The 19,881-nt window shown below is 44.7% G+C and overlaps 1 protein-coding gene across 1 annotated transcript in view; it reads left to right on the forward strand.

Moving 5' to 3' along the window:
- Window positions 1-19,881, forward strand: part of LOC111865954 — a 42,056-nt gene continuing 22,175 nt past the window's right edge. Inside the window, exons 1-4 of the mRNA XM_023854396.2 lie at window positions 1-112; window positions 10,360-10,469; window positions 15,777-15,946; window positions 18,732-18,825. Coding sequence (XP_023710164.2) covers window positions 89-112; window positions 10,360-10,469; window positions 15,777-15,946; window positions 18,732-18,825 — 398 coding nt within the window. The 5' untranslated portion in view covers window positions 1-88. The remainder of the gene's footprint in view (window positions 113-10,359; window positions 10,470-15,776; window positions 15,947-18,731; window positions 18,826-19,881) is intronic.

Genomic DNA, 19,881 nt, shown 5'->3' on the forward strand with positions numbered 1-19,881 from the left:
TCGTGCCCATAACAGGAGGCGATCCGCTGCGCGTTGCGATATTCATTTTTTTACAGCAAGCTCGCTAGGTGAGCACTGTGTGTCAAGGATGTTAATTAGACGTGACTCAAAGGTAAGATGAACTCATTCCACGGGTCCGAGGAAAACAGTGAGCATTGTTTATATTGTTTAATGATGCACTCTCCCATACCCGTTCATGAAATACAGCAAATAATTCTTAATAAGAACAGATTCCTTCTGCAGTTCAGGGAAAGTAGAGAAATTATATACACAGGATAAGATTTCGGGGATGCTGATCCATTTCTGGACATGATATCCATTAACAGGTCTAACGTTCCATTAGGAACCAGGATAACTCAGTCAGTGTAGTGACGAAGGTACGGGCTGGACGACCGAGAAATCGCAAGTCGGGATTATATTACTCAGTAATATAATCCCGACTGACAGTGAGAAATTAAAAATTAAAAAAGTTTCTAATATCGTAATGCTAGCACCAAATTTACTGAAGACCTGTCGATTCATTAAAAATTGATATGCAGAATATTCTCACGCGCTTAATGAGGCCATCGAGCGCGTCTGTATACTGGTAACGCCTTTGATTTGTGTTCGGGAGGTGCTCGGTTCAAATCTCGTCTGAGACGCAGGCTTACCTCACGTGAGGATTTCCGTGGGTTATCTAAGTCGCTCCGGGAGAGTAAGCCTGTAACTCCAAGACCGTTTCCTTGCCAATTATCATCCAGCGGTCATCCTACCATTCGACGCTACGAAGTGTAGACAGCAACCGCATCGTAAAATAAACCACAAAATGATGCCACAATTTTGTCTTTCCTTTTAAAATAAGGGAAATACGCTAAAAATTAAACCTGATTTCTTTGTCCTAACACTACTGTCTGTAGCGCACAGACCCGTTCCTAAGCACTGACCTTGTAAACAGTGGTCGTTGTTAGGTAAGGCCGGCAACATACACTCACGCGACAGCAGATAGCGGTGTTTTCTATGTGGTCCGCGCAGCGGTCGTTCTTATGTAACGGCGCGATAAACGCACCTCTACAACAACAGAGGGGCTGTTTTCTGCGTGGTCCCTGCCGAAAAATTCTCTTGAAGACAACTGGCGCTACAGCTCAGTTGTGGGATATTCACCAAGTGTTTGTTACGTGCCATTTGATCAAGAAAAAAGCGTGACGCTCACAGTAGCAATACAGATATTCAATAAAAGGAACATGAAAGGAAGAACACGCTTGGAAGACCTAAGTGCACAGGGTATGACAATATTAAAGAGCACCTTAACCCTTTCGCCGTGTACTATTTTCTCACCGTTTTTCTAAAATAATGCAATTTTAATGTAAAAATATTAAGAAAAATACTTTACTTACTAAATCATTCCTCTTATACCTTACGGTGTCGAGGTGTTTTCTTTTTCGTTATGATCATTTTACAGACGGCAGGACTCCTTGGACGGGTGATCAGCTCGTCGTAAGGCCTCTGCCTAAACACAGGACAACACAAACACAGAATAAATACATATACATACCAAATATCCATGCATTGTGTGGGATTCGAACCCATGATTCCGCCTTCGGGGCGAGTGAAGACAGTTCAGTTAGACCGCTCGGCTACCGTGACCTGTTGAAGAAAAATAAGACAACAAAAATACACTTTCATAGCCCACTGAATTAAGACAAATGACGCAACAGAAGAGATGATTATTTCTTCGTGTGGACTATATGAGGTTGAATATTGCAAGGGATGCTTATTCGACTTCAGTCAAATATCGCAAGAACAGGATTACAGAAATAGGACTGGAGGTGTTGACTGGACCAGACTGTCCAGGATAGGGACCAATGGTAGGCTCTCTTTGGATTCTTAAAAAACGGGCAATTTCCTGAATAGCTATTAACATCTAAAAATGGGTTCTGCCCCGTGGAATTATTATGAAGCTGATATACGTCTTCATGGCATAGTACTTAATTATTCGAACATGGACAACTTTACCGTTACCTCATATGAGAGAAATGAAATGTACAGGTTTTGGTGGGAAAAACCTGAAGACAAGATACAACTAGGAAAACCATAACGTAGACAGGAGGATAATACTAAAGTGGACCTTAGAGAAATAGAACTAGAGTGTGGACTTGATTCCTCTGGCTCAGGATACAGGCCAGTGACGGGCTCTTGTGAAGACAAAAATGAGATTTCGGATTCCATAAAATGCTGGGAATTTCTTGGGTCGCTGAATACCTGTTGGCTTGAAGAGTTGTACATATCTTCTGGTATATAACGACGTGTAGTTCGTTGAAAGTGAATTTGGTTGCTATGTACTTCACGCGAGTTTCTTGCTTCAATTATTCTTCGACCTTGAACGATGGAGGCGAGCTGTTCCTCCAGAATGTCGGTTGACTTTCAATGGATTACATGGCACTATATTTCAGAAGCCAGAACTCCTGGCAACCACCGCTGTGACATCCTCAAAAGGTTGACTTTCAACGGATTATACGATGGGGTACCCAAAAGAAACCGAACTAATTTTTTTGTGGGCAGAGCTTTTGTAGTACCGCGTTTTGCCGCTATGAGCGCATAGAGCTAATATTCCTGAGTCGATAAGCCGACTACCGTTGCTTCAGAAGGTAAGGACTAGTTTCGGCAGAGTTTATAGTGACAACTGTTTTGTGTGATCGTCGTTTTTGCAATGGCTGATTTTCGTGAACAGCGTGCAGCGGTGAAATTCTGCTTTTTGCTCGGGAAAAGTGGAACAGAAACTCTTGAAATGTTAAAAACGGCGTACAAGGACGATGCTATGGGGAAAACTCAAGTGTTTGAGTGGTTTTCCCGTTTCAAAAATGGTGAAATGTCAATTGATGACAAACCTCGTTCTGGTCGTCCTTCCACGGCCCGAACACATGAAAATGTTGAAAAAATTCGTGAAATCATCAAGGAAGATCGACGACGGACCATTGAAGAAATTGTGGAGCTGTCGGGAGTGACTTGGAGTTCAGCGGCCAGATTTGTGGCAGTCGGGTGACTGGTTTTCCCATGATGACAATGTCCCTGCTCACACAGCCCTGTCTGTACGACAATTCTTGACCAAAAATGGTATGACCCCTGTTCCTCACCCTCCATACTCACCCGACCTTGCCCCATGCGACTTTTTTTTGTTTCCTCGAATGAAAAGAGACATGAAAAGAAAAAACGACGGAGGCGCTGTCAAGCATCTCAAAAGATGAATTTAGACAATGATTTGAAAAATGGAATAAAAGACTAGACAAGTGTATTAGTGCAAGTGGAGAGTACTTTGTAGGGGATTGAAGGTTTGTGCTTAAAATTTGAATAAATAAGTTTAAAAAAAAAAAGTTCGGTTTCTTTTGGGTACCCCCTATGGCACTATTTTTCAGAAGCCAGAACTCCTGGCAACCACCGCTGCGAGAACCTCAAAAGGTTGACTTTAAATGGATTACATAAGCCAGAACACCTCATAACCACCGCTGTGAGAACCTCAAATCCCACAGCCTGTTCGCTTCTCAAAAAGGACTCATCTCCTCCGAGCTAGTTAGTCCATTTGGTTCATCACTCTTATGTCCAAACATTCTCTTCGTTTCTTGTTCTCATGCAAGATGAGCTGCAGACATAGAAAAGCAACCGAGGTGTGGACGCGCGCTGCGACGGCTGACCGTGACGAGAAAGGCAGCTTCATGCAGCCGTCACCAATGTGAACCAGGCCCAAAAGTATTCATGAATGATTCACATTCGATTTATGTTACTGAATCTCCCATAAGCTGATCCGAGAGGCCGCGTGGTCTAAGGCATGAACTGTCTTCACCCGCGCGAACGCTGGGATCATGTGTTCGAATCCCACTCGAGGCATGGATGTCTGTGTGTGTTTATTCTGTTTCCGGTCATCATATCCAAACCCCGTCTTATTAGTCACGCAAACCCCGGATACGTGACAATATGGACTGTAAATGTAAAAACAAAAAAGTAAAAGTAAAGCTATCCCTGTAACAGGCTCTGCAGGCCCATAGGGTTGTGAGACGTCGAGGCTCCCTCATTTTCTAGGCAATCGGCTCAAAGATGGCGGTAAGGTTGTCAGCCTTACGCGCCGGCCGCGCTTTACTCCCCAGGAAAATTATTTAATTAATTCCTGGTACTCATTTCTGTTAGAGTCTGAGTCGACGCCAGGGCCATAGTGCGGCTGGAAGGATTAGGTCAATTGAAAAAATCCAATGAACTCATCGGGACTTGAACCCGCGACCTTCCGGCTTCTAGCATAGTGCCTCAACCAACTACGCTACCGCTCAGAAGGATAATAATGTACTGAACATTTCCATGGGGTTTGTTAGTAAGTTTTGCATATGTAACCAAACCTGACATCCATAACCACAAGGTCGCAGCTTTGACATTTCATTTCGCATACATAATTGATGCCGGTCACGGTAGCCCAGCGGTCTAAGGCATGCACTGTCTTCGCTCGCTCGGAAGCCGGGATCGTGGGTTCGAATCCCACTCAGGGCATGGATGTTTGTGTGCGTTTTTCTGTGTTTGTGTACAGGTAGAGGCCTTGCGACGAGCTGATCACCCGCCGAAGGAGTCCTACCGAATGTGTAAGATCTAGAAAAACCGGAGTGAACGGAGAAGTTCATGGAGGTAGGCCTAGGCCCACTGGGGCTGTAGTGCCAAGGAAAAAAAGAGTACATAATTGATACTCATCCCAGCATTAGACATATAGGCAAAATTCGGTTACGTAACATTACAGCAAACATAGTGCAGAGGGGCAAGACACGAATTATCCACGAGTCAGCTAAAAAAGGCAGAGCAAAGGGGCGTGTGCCCTGGATGGCGATTCTTTCTAATTACAAGGAAATGAATGAATCTTTGATCTTGGAGGGGGCGAGCAGGTACCACACCCAAGAACTTTCGACTGTCGGAAACGCCTACGCGGTTGTTCCGAACGTCCGATATGCCCCCCTCCACCCTCCATCATGACGTTTTGCGTCCAAAGTTAGCAGTAAAGCTAGCAGTTCGACCAGTGCACACGTCTAATAACCAACAGTTATTTCCCTCACCTCCAAGAGACCACCGACAATACTAATTCTCCGTAGCACAGAGTTAACTGCACATCCACCGGCTTCATCACTCAAAACCTCTGCACTTAGAAAGAAGGTTTATGTTTTCATATGATTCTCACAAGTAACAGCGAGTATTTCCCTGACACAGACACGGTGTGAGGTAGAAATCGAAATTCTTCGTGCTACACAGATGCATAGAGTCAAATGTCGCCGTATTGGAGAACATCCTCAGATTTCCCTGTCTAGCAAGAGCACTCCACGTCCCACTGGACCATGTCCTGTTAATATTATCGCTAACACGTAGAGTTCGATGTTTCTGTTTACTTACCGAACTCCATGTCCACACACACGAGGTCAGTGCGAAACAAACATGAGACCTACATAAAACCGGCATGGCCACTCACATGTCAGCCTACTTTCTCAATATCTGTGACTCGGCTCAGGGCCGCGGGACGCACGCGTGTCCAAATGAGGAGTGGGGAATAACAGCCTAACTGCGTAACAATTCCCTTATTGGAGGGCAACGCGCTGAGTGTTCGTGAGGGAAAATGGAACGTAGAACAAAAAGAGGGCGCACAGGGATGTGAGAGGTTGAGGCTCCCACATTTTTTAGACAATCGGTTTACAGATGGCGGTAAGGTTCTCACTCTTAAGCGCCGGCAGCCCTTTACCCCCAGGAAGATTCCTGGTACTCATTTCTTATAGGGGCTGAGTCGACCCCAGGTCCATAGTGCGGCTGGAAGGATTAGGTCACATGAAAACATCGAGTGACCTCATCGGGAATCGATCCCGCGACCTTCCGGCTTGTAGCATAGTGCCTCAACCAACTACACTACCGCGTGCCCCCTACTGTACATATAGGAGATATTTAACGACGTTTTCAGTATCTGAGAATATGCAACATGGAACAGTAAGATGATTGGTGAAGGGTGAATTGGAAAGGATGTAGAAGGAAGCTAGAAGTTCATTCATTCACCAATGGCTCTACAGCCGTCTGTTGGGCCCTGGACTCTTCTTCAGTTTCGTAATCTTTTTTACACAGTCGGTATGACTCCTTTGATGGGGGATCAGCCCATCGCAAGGCCGCTACCTACCAACACAGCACAACATACATACAGACATACATGCCTTGAGTGGGATTAGAACCCACGATCCTAGGGTTCGAGCGAGCGAAGACAGTTCATGCATTAGACCGCGCAGTCACAGTGATCGGCCTTAATTAGAAGTACAGACCTGAATGTTGCCTGGAGGGACTGGAGAAAACCACCCAGAACTGTTCTCAGGACTAAGATATGAACCTGGGGACTCCTGGATGCGCAACACACATACAACTATAACATTCAGTATACGTAAAAGATAAGGGTATATTTGCCCCTGTACCTAATTAAGCACCAAGCGGGGGTTTAGCTCCGTGCGTTCTTAACCTTGGCACGAGATGGAGATAAGGGTCACTTTAATCGAAAGCAGGACAAGTATCCAACGGATAGGAGGCTGGGTGGGTTTCAGAATATGTCTGGACACTGTGGAGAAGACACGAATCTCTACCCTCTGCCGGGAATCGAACCCTCGCATATCCGACAATATGACAGCAGTTCATGTGATGTCGTGCGTCACGTGCTGACCCTTGTATATGAACGTCATCAAAAAGTGTAAGAATAAGCCAAATTTGGGTCAGTGAGACGCTTCGTAACCTGCACCCTTCAACAAGCATTATTAGGTTAGTCAGACAGTGGAGGATAAGACTGGTGAGGCATGTAGTACGCATGCAAGGGCTGAGAAATGCATACAAAATCTTAGTCGAAACTCCTGAATGGAAGATATAAATTGGAAGAGTCGGTTCAGACGACAATATTGCAAAAAGTTCTGGGAAGAACTAACAGCCTACTTTCCTTTGATACAAGGACCGCATAGAAAACGAAAGAATTAGGGGGCTGGACAGGCACACAGACACACGGACAGCAATGTGATCTCATAAGCCTTAGAATTGGTGGGGGGGGGGATATACAGACAGACAACAAGGTGTCTCATAAGCCTCGTTTAATTTTTCAAAATAATGGGAGTAGGCAAAAAATTGAATCTGAAAGAAATATGACGCGAAATTGGATTGGATTAATCTGGTGCTGGGTAGGAACTAGTGGTGGGCTATTGTGCTTTCGAATATCTTGAGTAGTTAAGCTACTATAAGCTTCTCAATATGACTCAGCTCCATGGAGCAAGTTACTTAACATCTCGCCATGGTATTTCAGTCTAATTACTCTGTGTAAACTGGGTGGGGAGTGAGAGGATTGGATTAATCCGGCTCTGAACAGGGACACGTAGTGAAAACAGTAAGGAACCTTCGGGTTCCATAAAAGGACGTTTATTTCTTGAGCAGCTGAGCGACTATCAGATTCTCAACAAGGACTCAACTGCTCGGTCTCCAGTGATACCAGATAATGTTAATGACCTGTACGGGCTAATTACGTATTATAAAACTGAGCGAGGTAAAGGACACTAGATTCTTGTGCCCGGGCCTAGGGTCGAATGCTTTCTCGCATTGAGTAGTGTGGAAGGCCGCGGTAAGAATAGCAGTTACGGTGTGCAAGATCTGTGTCAGCAGCACTAGCATCAGCCCGTACCAGTCACTGCAGATGTGAATTCCAGTGCCCACGAACTATTGATTCCTCGCCGAAATTCCTCTCAGGCATTGAACCTACCTTTAACTCTTTAAAGGCTAGTCAGAGTTACTTCACTACTGAGGTATACCGCCATTCGCTTCGTCTTGGCGCCAAGACCCTTGAGACTCACGACCAGAGATTTTTTTTGCAACTGAACCCTTGCGGTCATAGTCCTTATATAACGTCCTCTCTGACGAGAAAATGGGTTTGTGTTTATGAACAGGCTTCGCTTTTGTCAAGTGCGCAATTCGCACATACAGCGTGTTATTGAAAATTCTTAATTTTGCACTATATACAAGACCTCTGTCAGTTCAGGCTTTGCAGAGCAGGTCATGTTATCTTAAGTATCTTATGCTACAACGGCAGCTTAGTCACTATAACGGTTGTAAGCTTGACCACCGCCAAGTTTAAGCCTCTTATATTTTCTATGTCTGGCTTCGCCTTGTCCTATGCCGCGAACATGTTCATTCTCATGATTTTGTATGCCTTCTGCTTTCCGCCTGCGCAATTTTGTTATATAATCGTACAAGGCTGAAAGTCATGTGCAAATCGCGGAACGGTGTGCACCTTGGACAATTTTATATACTCGTACTAAATTTCTTCACAGGTTTATATAATCGTACAAGGCTGAAAGTCATGTGCAAATCGCGGAACGGTGTGCACCTTGGACAATTTTATATACTCGTACTAAATTTCTTCACAGGTTTAAATAAAAATCCATTTCGTACCTCACGCAATATTGTGTATTGGGGCCCATTTCAAGGGCCCCTATTTTTGGAGCTGGAACATTCATATTAGCCGGGCATCGACATGTGACAAACTCAAATCCGTCAGGCTGTTCAGGCGCTAGCGAGGTGGACACACATACATTATATACAAACAGACATTTTGACGGAATAACAAAAATTACTTTTTCATATTCAGGTGCGTTCAAAACGTGTAAATCCAACAAAATCTTTAGATATGTTTTATTTTTAACACCACAAAACTTTCTCATATATACAATATATACGAAAACGTGAAACAACGAATTTGGGGTGGCCTCTATTGGCATAATGTTCATATCAAATTTTGTTAAAAACTGTCCAACGGTTCTCGAGTTGAAACATGCAGACAGACCCACAGACAGACATGACCATCCATATTTTCGTACACGCTGTGTAACGGTCAGACAGGCTAAGATTCGAATATTGGACCTTCCGGACAGGAAGCAGGAATACTGTTTGAATGAGCCCTGGAGGCGGATGGTCGCCAGAAGTGGTGGGAAAGCAACAGAAGCAGCCCACATAGCTGGTAGATAAAGTGGTGGTGGCGCCCATCCCTTTCAGCGCTCAGTCAAAGAATACATAGCAACTATTACTCAGATATACACAAAACTACTCTTTCTAGAGATATAAAGTCAAAGTGGAGAACCAGTTCCATGCATTCTTGACCTCGGAACTAGATTGAGGTAAGTTCCGGCCGATTTATCCAGATGGAAAGCAGTCTGTACCTACTGTATATGCGGCTGGATGCGCCCCAGAGCCGGTCTGGATGCTGTGGAGAAGAGAAAGGTTTCGTTTCTATGCTGGGAATCGAACCCAGATTTCACCCATAATTTAGTAACTATCCCGACTCCTATTTCAGGGAGTTGTATTTTGGGCAATGCTAGAGTAAAGTCTCCTGAATGCAAAGCATCAAACGGCCACAGCATCTCTCACAGGGGACACGCTTGCAATCAACAGCCGGAGTGTTTCGCAATGCAAGAATGGCAAACTCATGATAAAAACGCTCTCCCATTAATAAATCGATAATTCTAATACTACGGCTTGTTATGCTGTCAGACCGACGGCAGGTAAGTCACGCCAAAAATGTCCAAATTCTGTTAAAATGTTAAACCGGTTAGTCGCCAGATTCTGGATTAAATTCAAAGCTGAAGGGTACCTATCTTCTGGGATGAGAAGTCATGTGGCCCGGTAGAAGAGTACCGAAGTTTCGGACGAAAGTACTGCCTCCATCTTCAGGGGTGAAGATTACGCCAAGTCAACCTCTGATGCTTGGCTTACGTTTCGATAAAGAAGGTGGAGGCAGAACATCCGACCAGACTAAACGGCATTATATTCCAGAGGACAGTAACCTACACACTCACCACTGCGAGAATTCATTATTGTTTTAAGATGGACCTTAGTGATATTGTCTTCTGGTATGTCATAGTGTGTAGTCCACTACTACCAATATTTCAGTGGAATCTGTCACCTCCATCTTCAGGGTAGATGGAAGGCGGAGAAAGAACGTGGAGACAGCAGGTCCTGCTGAGTAATTCGTAATGATAAGGATCTATAAGACTACACGACACCATGTCTCACAATACGGTAATCTTAACCGTTTCAGGATGTTAACTTCAAAAGTGTCCATTTTATTTCTGAGGAGAGAAGGAGATTAGAGTCTTTAATGATGTGACGCCGTGTAGCTTGACAAAGACGTCTCGGAGTAACCGTCTTTCTCCATCTCTGACCCTGAGGATGGATGTGCGAGGATCCTCCGAAACGTTGGTAAATTTTTACCAGACTATACGTTACCAAACCCAACAAGGCAGTAACCTTCTTTAACCCATCAGCTCCTCGATGAATGATTGATACAGGATGTTTCCAATCCGATTGCAGGATGGATCATCGTCGTCTCCGGAGATGTCTCCTCCTCGACCCCGGTCTCCGCTGTGTCTCTTCTACTTCTCGTACCCGTTCAGGGTGGCGGATCCGTGCGAACGTGAACAGTTAAGTATCCTACTGAACAGTCCAGAGAGTTCTTGGCTTTAGAAAGCGTCAACGAAATAGGTTTGTTGTGGAAAGGCGATTAGGAATTGTTCGTTGTAGGTTACGTTCATGCTTGGTTCCATCCCGTTTTACAATATTTCACGTATTATACAGGATGATCCTCTAAAGAACTTGTTTTAGTGACATTTAGGCAGGGATAAGGCTTTCCCTCTTCATCAGTGCATCCATACCAGGTCTGTGGCCTACCGAACCTCTTATTTAAAGCGTATCTAGGTATCTTTACCCGGGGGAAGGGGTGAAGCAGCTGGAATGTAAACCCGACCAGCCACCTTCATCTAGTGCCGAGATTAAGAATGCGTGGAGCTATACGCCCACTCTCCCATACATCTTCATGGTGTGATGCTTAATTAGGCATAGGTACCGCTTTACCTTTATCTCACCTGACAATTTTTGTCGGAATGTTCCAAAATATATGAAGTGCTCAATCACTGGATGACATTCAGAAAGCAGGAGATAAAGGATGAACAATGAAGAGAAACAACAGAAGGAACAGAACGGAAGACAGAAGAAAATTTCTAACGGACAAGCCAAGCTTCGATTCCAACCCCACGAACTTTTATTGGGGAAAACAAATTGAAAAAATACGGATATATACCATAATAATATAAAACACTGAAACTATTTTTAAACGGGGCGCCATTTGTGTTGAAACGCAGACATCCACAACTCTACAGCGATCCGTAAAAATATCGTAGTGTGTACAGCCGTTGCTATGCAATTACGGCGAGATAGGAGAATAAACAACGGCAATTTCCAGGCAATGGATTGGTAAACATGTTCCCGCAGCAATGAATACGTATGCAACAATACAGTTAGGGCTGGAAACGGTGTTTTATACTCGGTCCGTGCAAAGGGGATATACCGAAGACAATTGGGGCTGGAGGCGGGGTCGAGTATCTCCACCATGACCTTACGTCTCGTCGGAGGGGTCGAAAAGGGAAGTCTCAATTCTGAGACAGTAAAATACGGTCGCGAGTTCCAAGGGACTCGGACCCGAGAAAGACTGCGCTGGCAAGGACCAGCAGCATATGCAAAAGACAGACACGTCCTCTCGTCAGAGAGGGCGCCCCACAAAAACAAGACCGCAACTTTCAAATAGTAATAAATATCTGGTCATGAGCACCAGATGGGACTCGACACTAAGACTTCCTGACTGACCGTCTGTCGCAATGTGACTTCGACTGTGGAGTAGTCAGTTGAGAGCTGACAAGCGAGTTCTGCAAGCGAGGCTGAGAAGAGATGGCGCTATAGTTCAGTTGTGGAGTGATAACCAGCGGGCAACGGCGTGACCACAGAAACTGAAGACTCTCCATTGCTGAGAACTGTTACCAAGCAGAGACCAGTGAAGACACTGCAGGCTGGAGAACACTTAGCGTGCAATGATTTGCAAAGTGTGGAGATAAGCGATAGTGCTGTGAGTGCTTGTAGTTCCAAGTCGTGTGTGTAAGTGGTCAGTAAATACATTCATCAGTTCAAACCCCGTCTATAGTCACACATAAATCACGACCATATTCTTTAAGCAAATTTTCTGTCCGTCCCCCTTAGAAGATCCATAGACCTTGATGGGACAGAGCTGTAGACAGTTGGTTTCTGCCCTACTTCTGCTCCATCGCACACCTGACAGGTGTCTCTGCAAGTTAAACTCGACAAATGAGATCATATTGACGTCACAACCTTGGTCACGCCCGTGACTGATCCCCCTCAGGATGTCCAAAATAAATCTCCCCTTCGCAACAAAACAAAAAGTTTCTGTGACGTAAAGTAATAATTTCTGAACACAAAGCCCAATTTTCATGAAACTCTATGTGAAAATTATGTAGCTAGAGGTTTCCTCATTCTCATATTATTATTCCTTCGAAATATAATATTAAAATGGTTGCAATGTAAACTTATGAGGTGGAAACAACATTGCCAAAGGAATGTCCTGCTTTTCTGTAACGCGAGAGGCCCAACAAATCCATAAAGCGAAAAAGTAACATGGTGATCGCGCGAAATGCACAAACGCCTACGCTGTACTGCAATATCCTATTGCACTGTGTATTCTAATTTTAGCACTCACACTTCACCGTGTCTGTGCAGCTCCGTCCATAATCTGAATTCACACTCCGAAGGCTCTTTGTCTCTTCATGTTATTTCTTTAACATTGCATGTTTCGGCCGTGGCCATCATCGGGTGCCTAAGAGTTTAGACTGAAACTGCTGCTCTGTTGTGAGGCTGCTGTAAAACGTAAAACATTAAGTTATTTTTTTTAGATTATAATGCCGTGGAACAAAATTATTTTCAGTTTGAACAGAAATATTACAAACAGATGGCCTAGCCATGGATGCCCCAACATCAGCTATATTAGCTGACGCATGTATTCAAAACATGGCACACAAACAAATATAACCAATATTAATAAAACACCAAAGAATCGGATACTTTCGCCTTCTTTCTCTTCCTGCTTCTACGGCTTCACATTTTCCTCTGCAGTCTTCTCTCACTTCCTCCTCCATATTCTCACTATCTTCCTTCCTTCTCTTCTGACTTCCACAATTGTGTATTCAGGGCCTAAAAGCCTTATTAAATACCACATTCCTCGAACAGATCACCAGTTATTATGACTGAATAGAAACGTTAATAGTGCTTGCCACTGGACTCCAGCTTTTACTCCAGAGCCAGTTTAATACAATCCACACTTTCATGCTCCATTCTCTAAGATCCATTTGAATATTATCCTTCCGCCTACATCCACTTTCTTTCGGAAACGCAGAGACGGAGCATTTTGTTCTAGTGGTAACGATAGGGAATGAGTCAGTTCCAGTCTTGGCTGGCACACCGACTACCCTAGATGAGGTTTCTCATGGTTTCGCACTTGGTCCCACATTATGTAATGGCTCACGTCTCTATAGGATCATCCTGTATAGTGTCTGACCAACTGTGATATCGGTTAGAGAGATCCAGTCATCGTGCCAGCACGAAGTATCGCCTGGTGTCACGGGTCTGGCATCAAAAAAGCGGGTATTGTGCACTCTAATAAAATTAACCACGGAGCTTGTTTTCTAAAGAATGAATCGACCTTCACCCAAGTGTCTGGTAGTGAGAGCCACCTCATCTTCGACCTATCGATCCAAATAGCGTTGCAATAACCTCACGGTGACAGATACTGTTCCGTAACATTTGGCAGCTAATGATATAATCAATTAAAAGCTGAGCAACAGTTTGCGCTCTGTATAAAAGACATGTACCAACTACATAAGTTATTTAGTGCCGAAAGAAGAGAAAAAAGTGATTATGCATCGTGAATTGAGGAGTTGGGGTAGTAGTGGAATTACCTTTGAAAATCTGACAAAAATTCTTAAAAAGAATTCTCCGGTGCGCCGACCGAGATTCGAATAGGGTACGTCCCAAACAGAAGTCAGTCCGTCCTGTAAAGGAAAAGGGGCAACAGTAACAGTAGCAGTTTAAAAATAACACGTAGGAGGAAGAGGATATCATGATGTTACAAGCAAGGGACGAGGTTAGAGATAGTTATGTACGACAGTCTGTGACGAGATGATTTCAGAGTATGAAGCTTAAGAATCTCTACTGTTAGAAGCCGTTGCCCAGGAACGGCTGGTGAAGACACAGCAGGCTCTTTAAATATTTCTCGTCGCAGAAAACGTTTCGAATAGAAGTTGTAGAGAAGAACGGGAAACATATTTCATGCGAAATGCATTTTCTGTAGGTATTACGGTTTCCGAGATATACAAATAAAAGGCACCGAACCCTCCAGAATTGTTATACTACATTTCCTAGCCTAATTTACTCCAGAAAAGTAGCGGCTCCGGTGTAGAAAACTGAAATTAACGACCGTGGAGATTCGTTACGCTGACCAGGCGACACCCTCTATCTGCTAAAGTCGGCACTAACTTCGCCGACAAGCGGCGGTCGCTCGGTCGGTATAGTTCGCTTGCGGACTCAAACGACGGAGTTTCTTTGTTTGTTAACTTGCTCCAGATAGATAGAAAAGCGACAATAATATTATGAAGCAGTTCATTGGCGGAAGTCCTTTTCTCCAAACAACAATCATTATAATGTAAGATTTGAGGCTTTCACGGCGGTGACTATGAAGAAAGCAGTCTCCTGGGATTTGGCACCGTGTATATGTGGTGTTAACCGACGTTTCGGAGGAACGTATCGCCTCCATCTTCAGGGTACAAGAAAAAATATATAAGAATCTACAAGCAAAGAGACCGTGAGAACCGGTAAAAGCAGACTGTGGGAAATATTTTTCCACAGTCTGCTTGAAGTTGAACTGTTACTGGTAGAAACTTTCGTTAAAATTTAAACTGTAAATTGTTTTAGCCCTATGAAGCTAAACGACAGAGACAGAAAGTGGGAAGGGAGGAGTGAAGGGCACTAATTTAAGGGCTGAGGGGAACAGAAAGATTTTCGGGCTTTGAAGGTTCCCAGGCAATGCACTAGTTGGCACTAACTTCGCCGACGAGCGGCGGTCGCTCGGTCGGTATAGTTCGCTTGCGGATTAAAACCACGGAGTTTGTTTTTTGTTGTCGTATGCCGAAAATAACATTTAATAATTATAATAATTTCACGGAGCTCAGCCCTTCTTGAAAAGCTGCCAGTTGTGCAGCTACTCAAGAACTTCCCAGCATTTTATGGAACCCAAGGGCTCATTGCCGTGTTCACAAGAGCTCTCCACTGGTCCATATCCCAAGTCAGATCAATCCAGTCCACACCACCCCATCCTATTTCTATAAGATTCATTTTCATATTGTCCACCCACCTACGTTTTGGTTTTCCAGAGATTTTTTCCTTCTGGCTTTCTCACCAATATCCTGCATGCATGCCTCTTCGCCCCCACTTGTGCTACATGCCCTGCCCACCTAATCCTCCTTGACTTGATCCTTCTAATTATACTTGGCGAAGAGTACAAGTCATGAAGCTCCTCATTATGTAGTTTTCTCCAACCTCCTGTCACTTCATCTCTTTTCGGTCCAAATATTCTCCTCAGCACCCTGTTCTCAAACACCCTCAGTCTATGTTCCTTCCTTACTGATAGGGACCAAGTTTCACACCCATACAGAACCACGGGCAAAATTAAAGTGCTGTATATTCTGATTCCTTCCGCATCCTGTCCACTTCATTGCCGTCTTCCAGTCATTCAACACACTTAGTCTGTGTTACTAAGAGCGTCGTTAAATGAACAAGAAGCGGACAGCCAGAGACAGTGCCACTGACCCGTTTCTGTCTTCACACTGTGCCAGGGCGATAGCGTCTCGCCGGAGAGGGGTCGCAGTGCATGCGGTCCTCAAGAAGCGCGACCGGGCGCAGCAAGCACGCCACAAGAGGTCTGCCCCTCACCGACGGGTTTGGAGACGCTACCTGAGGGAGCCCTTCTGGGACCTCAAGACTAGCCTGTTCGCCCACCGTACAGGTATGCGGGACACACCGACGCTATATCAACTGCAGAAGACATTATTTGCGACAGGGAATTTTTCAGACATAAAGTAAAAGTAGAAGTAAAGGTTTCCTTGTAACAGGCCGTGGAGGCCCATAGGGCTGTGAGATGTTGAGGTTCCCACATTTTCTAGACAATCGGTTCACAGATGGAGGTGAGGTTGTCAGCCTTACGCGCTGACCGGGCGTCCTTCATCCCCAGGAAGATTCCTGGTACTCATTTCTCTCACAGGTTGAGTCGACCCCAGGGCCATAGTGCGGCTGGAAGGATTAGGTCAACTGAAAAAAAAAATCTCATCGGGACTCGAACAGCGACCTTCCGGCTTGTAGCATAGTGCCTCTACCAACTACGCTATCGCGTGCCCCCTTCACTTGGAAGTACCGAGCTTAGAAGAAACATTCTAAGAATGGAATGGTAACAGCAGGGCGCTGAAGTGCCGACGCCGTTAATTTCGCAAGTTGCGGTCAACAGTCTGGTCAAGATGGGGTCACGCGAGAATTGACCACGCGGTATTGATCAAGGAACCCGCAAGAATAATTCTTCGGAGTCTCAGTTCCTCGGCAGAGCCCGTACACGCCACTCGACACGCCACAAGCGATATTGGCGTTTGTTTCTCGGGAAACATTTCAACATGTCAGCGTCTTCGAGGCGTGTTACTGGTGACAGTGCTAGTGGTGACATCTTCAGTGAGCACAGAGTTCGTGACGTACCTCTCAGAAAACCTTGATAGCTTGTATATTATTGTAAAATTGGTCTTGACATATTTGGTAGGCAGAGAATTCGTGGCGGACCTCCCAGAAAACATGTTCTTGACATACTGATAGCTTGTATATTATGCCATTGTTGGTATTGACAATAGTTCGTGGGGAACCTCTAAGCAAAGGTGATTGTTTAGAAGTGGCATTTTGATAGCATGTGTATTATTGCATTCTTAGGATTCTTCAATGAGGCGACAGTAATAAGAAAACATGTAACTGTTCATAAGTGACATCTTCGTGGCCTGTGTATTGTACCACAGTCGACACTGTGTTCTTCAATAAGCAGACAGTTTGTAACGGACCTCACAGAAAACATTTGATTGTTCAGAAAGTCCTACATGTAGTGGACTGCGGCGATAATTCCGAAGTGAGTATTGATTTAAAGCGCTAATGAAATCATGTGGATTTAGAAGAAGGTAGTCCTGACAGAGGAAAACCACGTGAAACCTCAGAATAGCCAATATCCTGGCCGAGATTCTAAACCAAGACCTTCTGGAATACGAGTCTAGAGTGTTACCGCTTTACCGCCCCGCCTGGAATTAAATTGTTTTTAATTTCCGTTTCCTGTTTAAACAATTTCCATGTACTGGAAGTAACGTTTACCTAAGTATTTATAAGAAACTGCATGTACTCTTTGATGCCTGGATCTTGTGGATTTCGTGCTTGTCGTGCTCTTCCACCCTGAAGATGGAGGCAGTAAATTCCTTCAAGATGTCGGTGGACTTCAATCGGACTACAGGGTGTTATATCCCTGAATACAATTTTCTTAAAAGTCTTTAACGTTTGTTAATATAGTTTCCCGCACACACCCAGGCTAATGAGCACTGCTCATTCACGTGATATCTGGGGGCGCACAACATACGGCACTCACAATGATTCACTGCAATTTCTGCGTAAAGCTGTTTCTATGCTTAATTAAGCACCGCTCCATGAACCGGAGGTATAACTCCACGCATTATTAACCATGCCACCAGGTAGAGGTGAGTGGCCAGCTTCAAGCTACGGTACTTTACCACCGTTGAAAGAGAAACCAGTAACCGCTGGACAAGAGTCTGGATCTCAACGCTGCCGAGAAAATAACATTTCTTGCCTCTGTCGTGAATCGAACAGTGACTTCTCGGTCGGGCAGCAGGTAGCTTATGACTTCTCGGTCGGGCAGCATTTGCACTAGTATCAGGATTGTCACATATAAGAAGGGGTCTGGATTTGATGATTGAATTTATTAACACCTCATTTTACAATCACTCGCAATCTCAATAAATTATAGCGCTATCGCTGCTCTACCCAGTTCAAAAATCATTAGGACACGCTAAGTCGTATCCTGGCAACGGATTTATAAGTCTCACCGTAACTACAGTACACATAAAGTCTCCTCTTCACAGGCCGACTTTCAACTGACAACTGAACTACGAGTGACTGACAATTCAAAGTCAAAGTCACGTTGCGACTGATAGTCAGTCAGTAAGTCTTCATGACCAGATCTGTTACTGTTTGACAGTTACGGTCTTGGTTTCTTGTGAGGCGCCCTCTCTGACAAAAGGACGGGTCTGTCTTCCGCAGATGCTGCTGGCCCTTGCCAGCGCAGTCTTTTTTCGGGTCCGAGTCCCTTCGTACTCACGACCATATTTACTGTCTCAGGTTTGAGACTTCCTTTTTTGTCCCCTCCTATGACTCGCAAGGTCACGGTGGAGGTATTCGACCACGCCTCCGCATGGGTTACTATCCTCCTGACTGACAATTATTGTTGGCTGTTTCTTATATACCCTTGGATCGGACTACAGCAGAGAAAACATCCGTTGCCTAACAATGGATATATGAGAACCATACAGAAAACACCTAATGCAACACTGGTTCTATTATTGTGTTTACAGCGCCGTTGTGTAGCAACGGAAGTTATCCGATTGTTGCCTGGGTATTTGTTGCCGCGGGGATGTGTTTACCGAGCCGATCCCCAGCAATGGGTCTACATGTCACAGTATAATAGTTGTGTTCTCCGTTTACAGTTGACGCTGTCGAAACGTCGGTTCCGTCTCTAGATGAGGTGCTCAACACAATCCGCAGGGCCTGGGAATCCCCACGGTGCCTGGTTTCTGACAGGTGAGTGTGAATGCCACTCATCACTGTGCCTGTTGGATCACTGGACTTCAGTGTTGCTGTGTCGCTCCCAAAGTCATGCGGCTTGCTTCAGTTTAGAAAACCAGCGTAGCTTCGGGGGCTATAATTTCTCCCAGTATAGATCACTCATATAGCTTATTTTTGTTTTGTTCTCCTTACTCGTATTGGTTCATTAAGCGCACTGGTCACCTCCTCCCTCTCCCAGAATCACTATTCTACCCTGAAGATTGTGGCAGTATGTTCCTGTGAAACGTCGGTAACGCACTCTAGCATATTACACTGCTTACATCCCATGAGAATATCAAATCTTACTTGAAGGCGAAGATTCCTCCGAAACGTCTGAAACTCTCCACCAGATTACAAGGCGTTATATCAAAGAGGACAGTTTAGTTTTCTCTCTAGAATATACGCGTACATTTAAAGCCTTCGGAATTCTAAATATACCAAATCAACGACTCATACCTCTCGTTATACAGACCTGGTACATGAAACGTCTGGCCGAGTGGAGAAAGTGCAGTATCTACTCTGTTTATTTTAGCCTGGCCGTTCTCGTCGGAATGCGCAATGGATTTGATCGAGTCCGGTAACTGCTTTAAATGCTGTAGGCGCTGTATGGGATATAAGTGCTCTCTCACAACAATGTAGCTGCAACCAATGATCCGCTATTTGTTGCCAGACTGTTCATTTTCCTCATGCGCATCCCAGACGCCAGATCCAGATACACTGCCTGTACATCTGTGACGCGTTCATTACAGGGCACAGTCCTGGCTTCATTTAAATGCGATTTACGCGATAAGAAGTTACTTCCGGGTTCTGGGCTGTCTTAACGAAACCCTGTGCAAACCCCAGGGAACGGAAAAAACAGTAGTCACGTGATAGCTTGTCTGCGGAAGTGGCGTGCAGGCGAAATATATCAGCGGCGTTCATTATGCAAATCGCAATGGTATTCCAACAAGCAGTAGTAATGCTTTCAGCTCTGTTCCGAGGTGAGTACTGTACATGTGAGATACGAGGTTCTCACAGCGGTGAGTAGGAAGA

The sequence above is a fragment of the Cryptotermes secundus genome, unplaced genomic scaffold, assembly GCF_002891405.2.
Source record: "Cryptotermes secundus unplaced genomic scaffold, Csec_1.0 scaffold3443, whole genome shotgun sequence".
Taxonomy (NCBI): Eukaryota; Metazoa; Arthropoda; class Insecta; order Blattodea; family Kalotermitidae; genus Cryptotermes; species Cryptotermes secundus.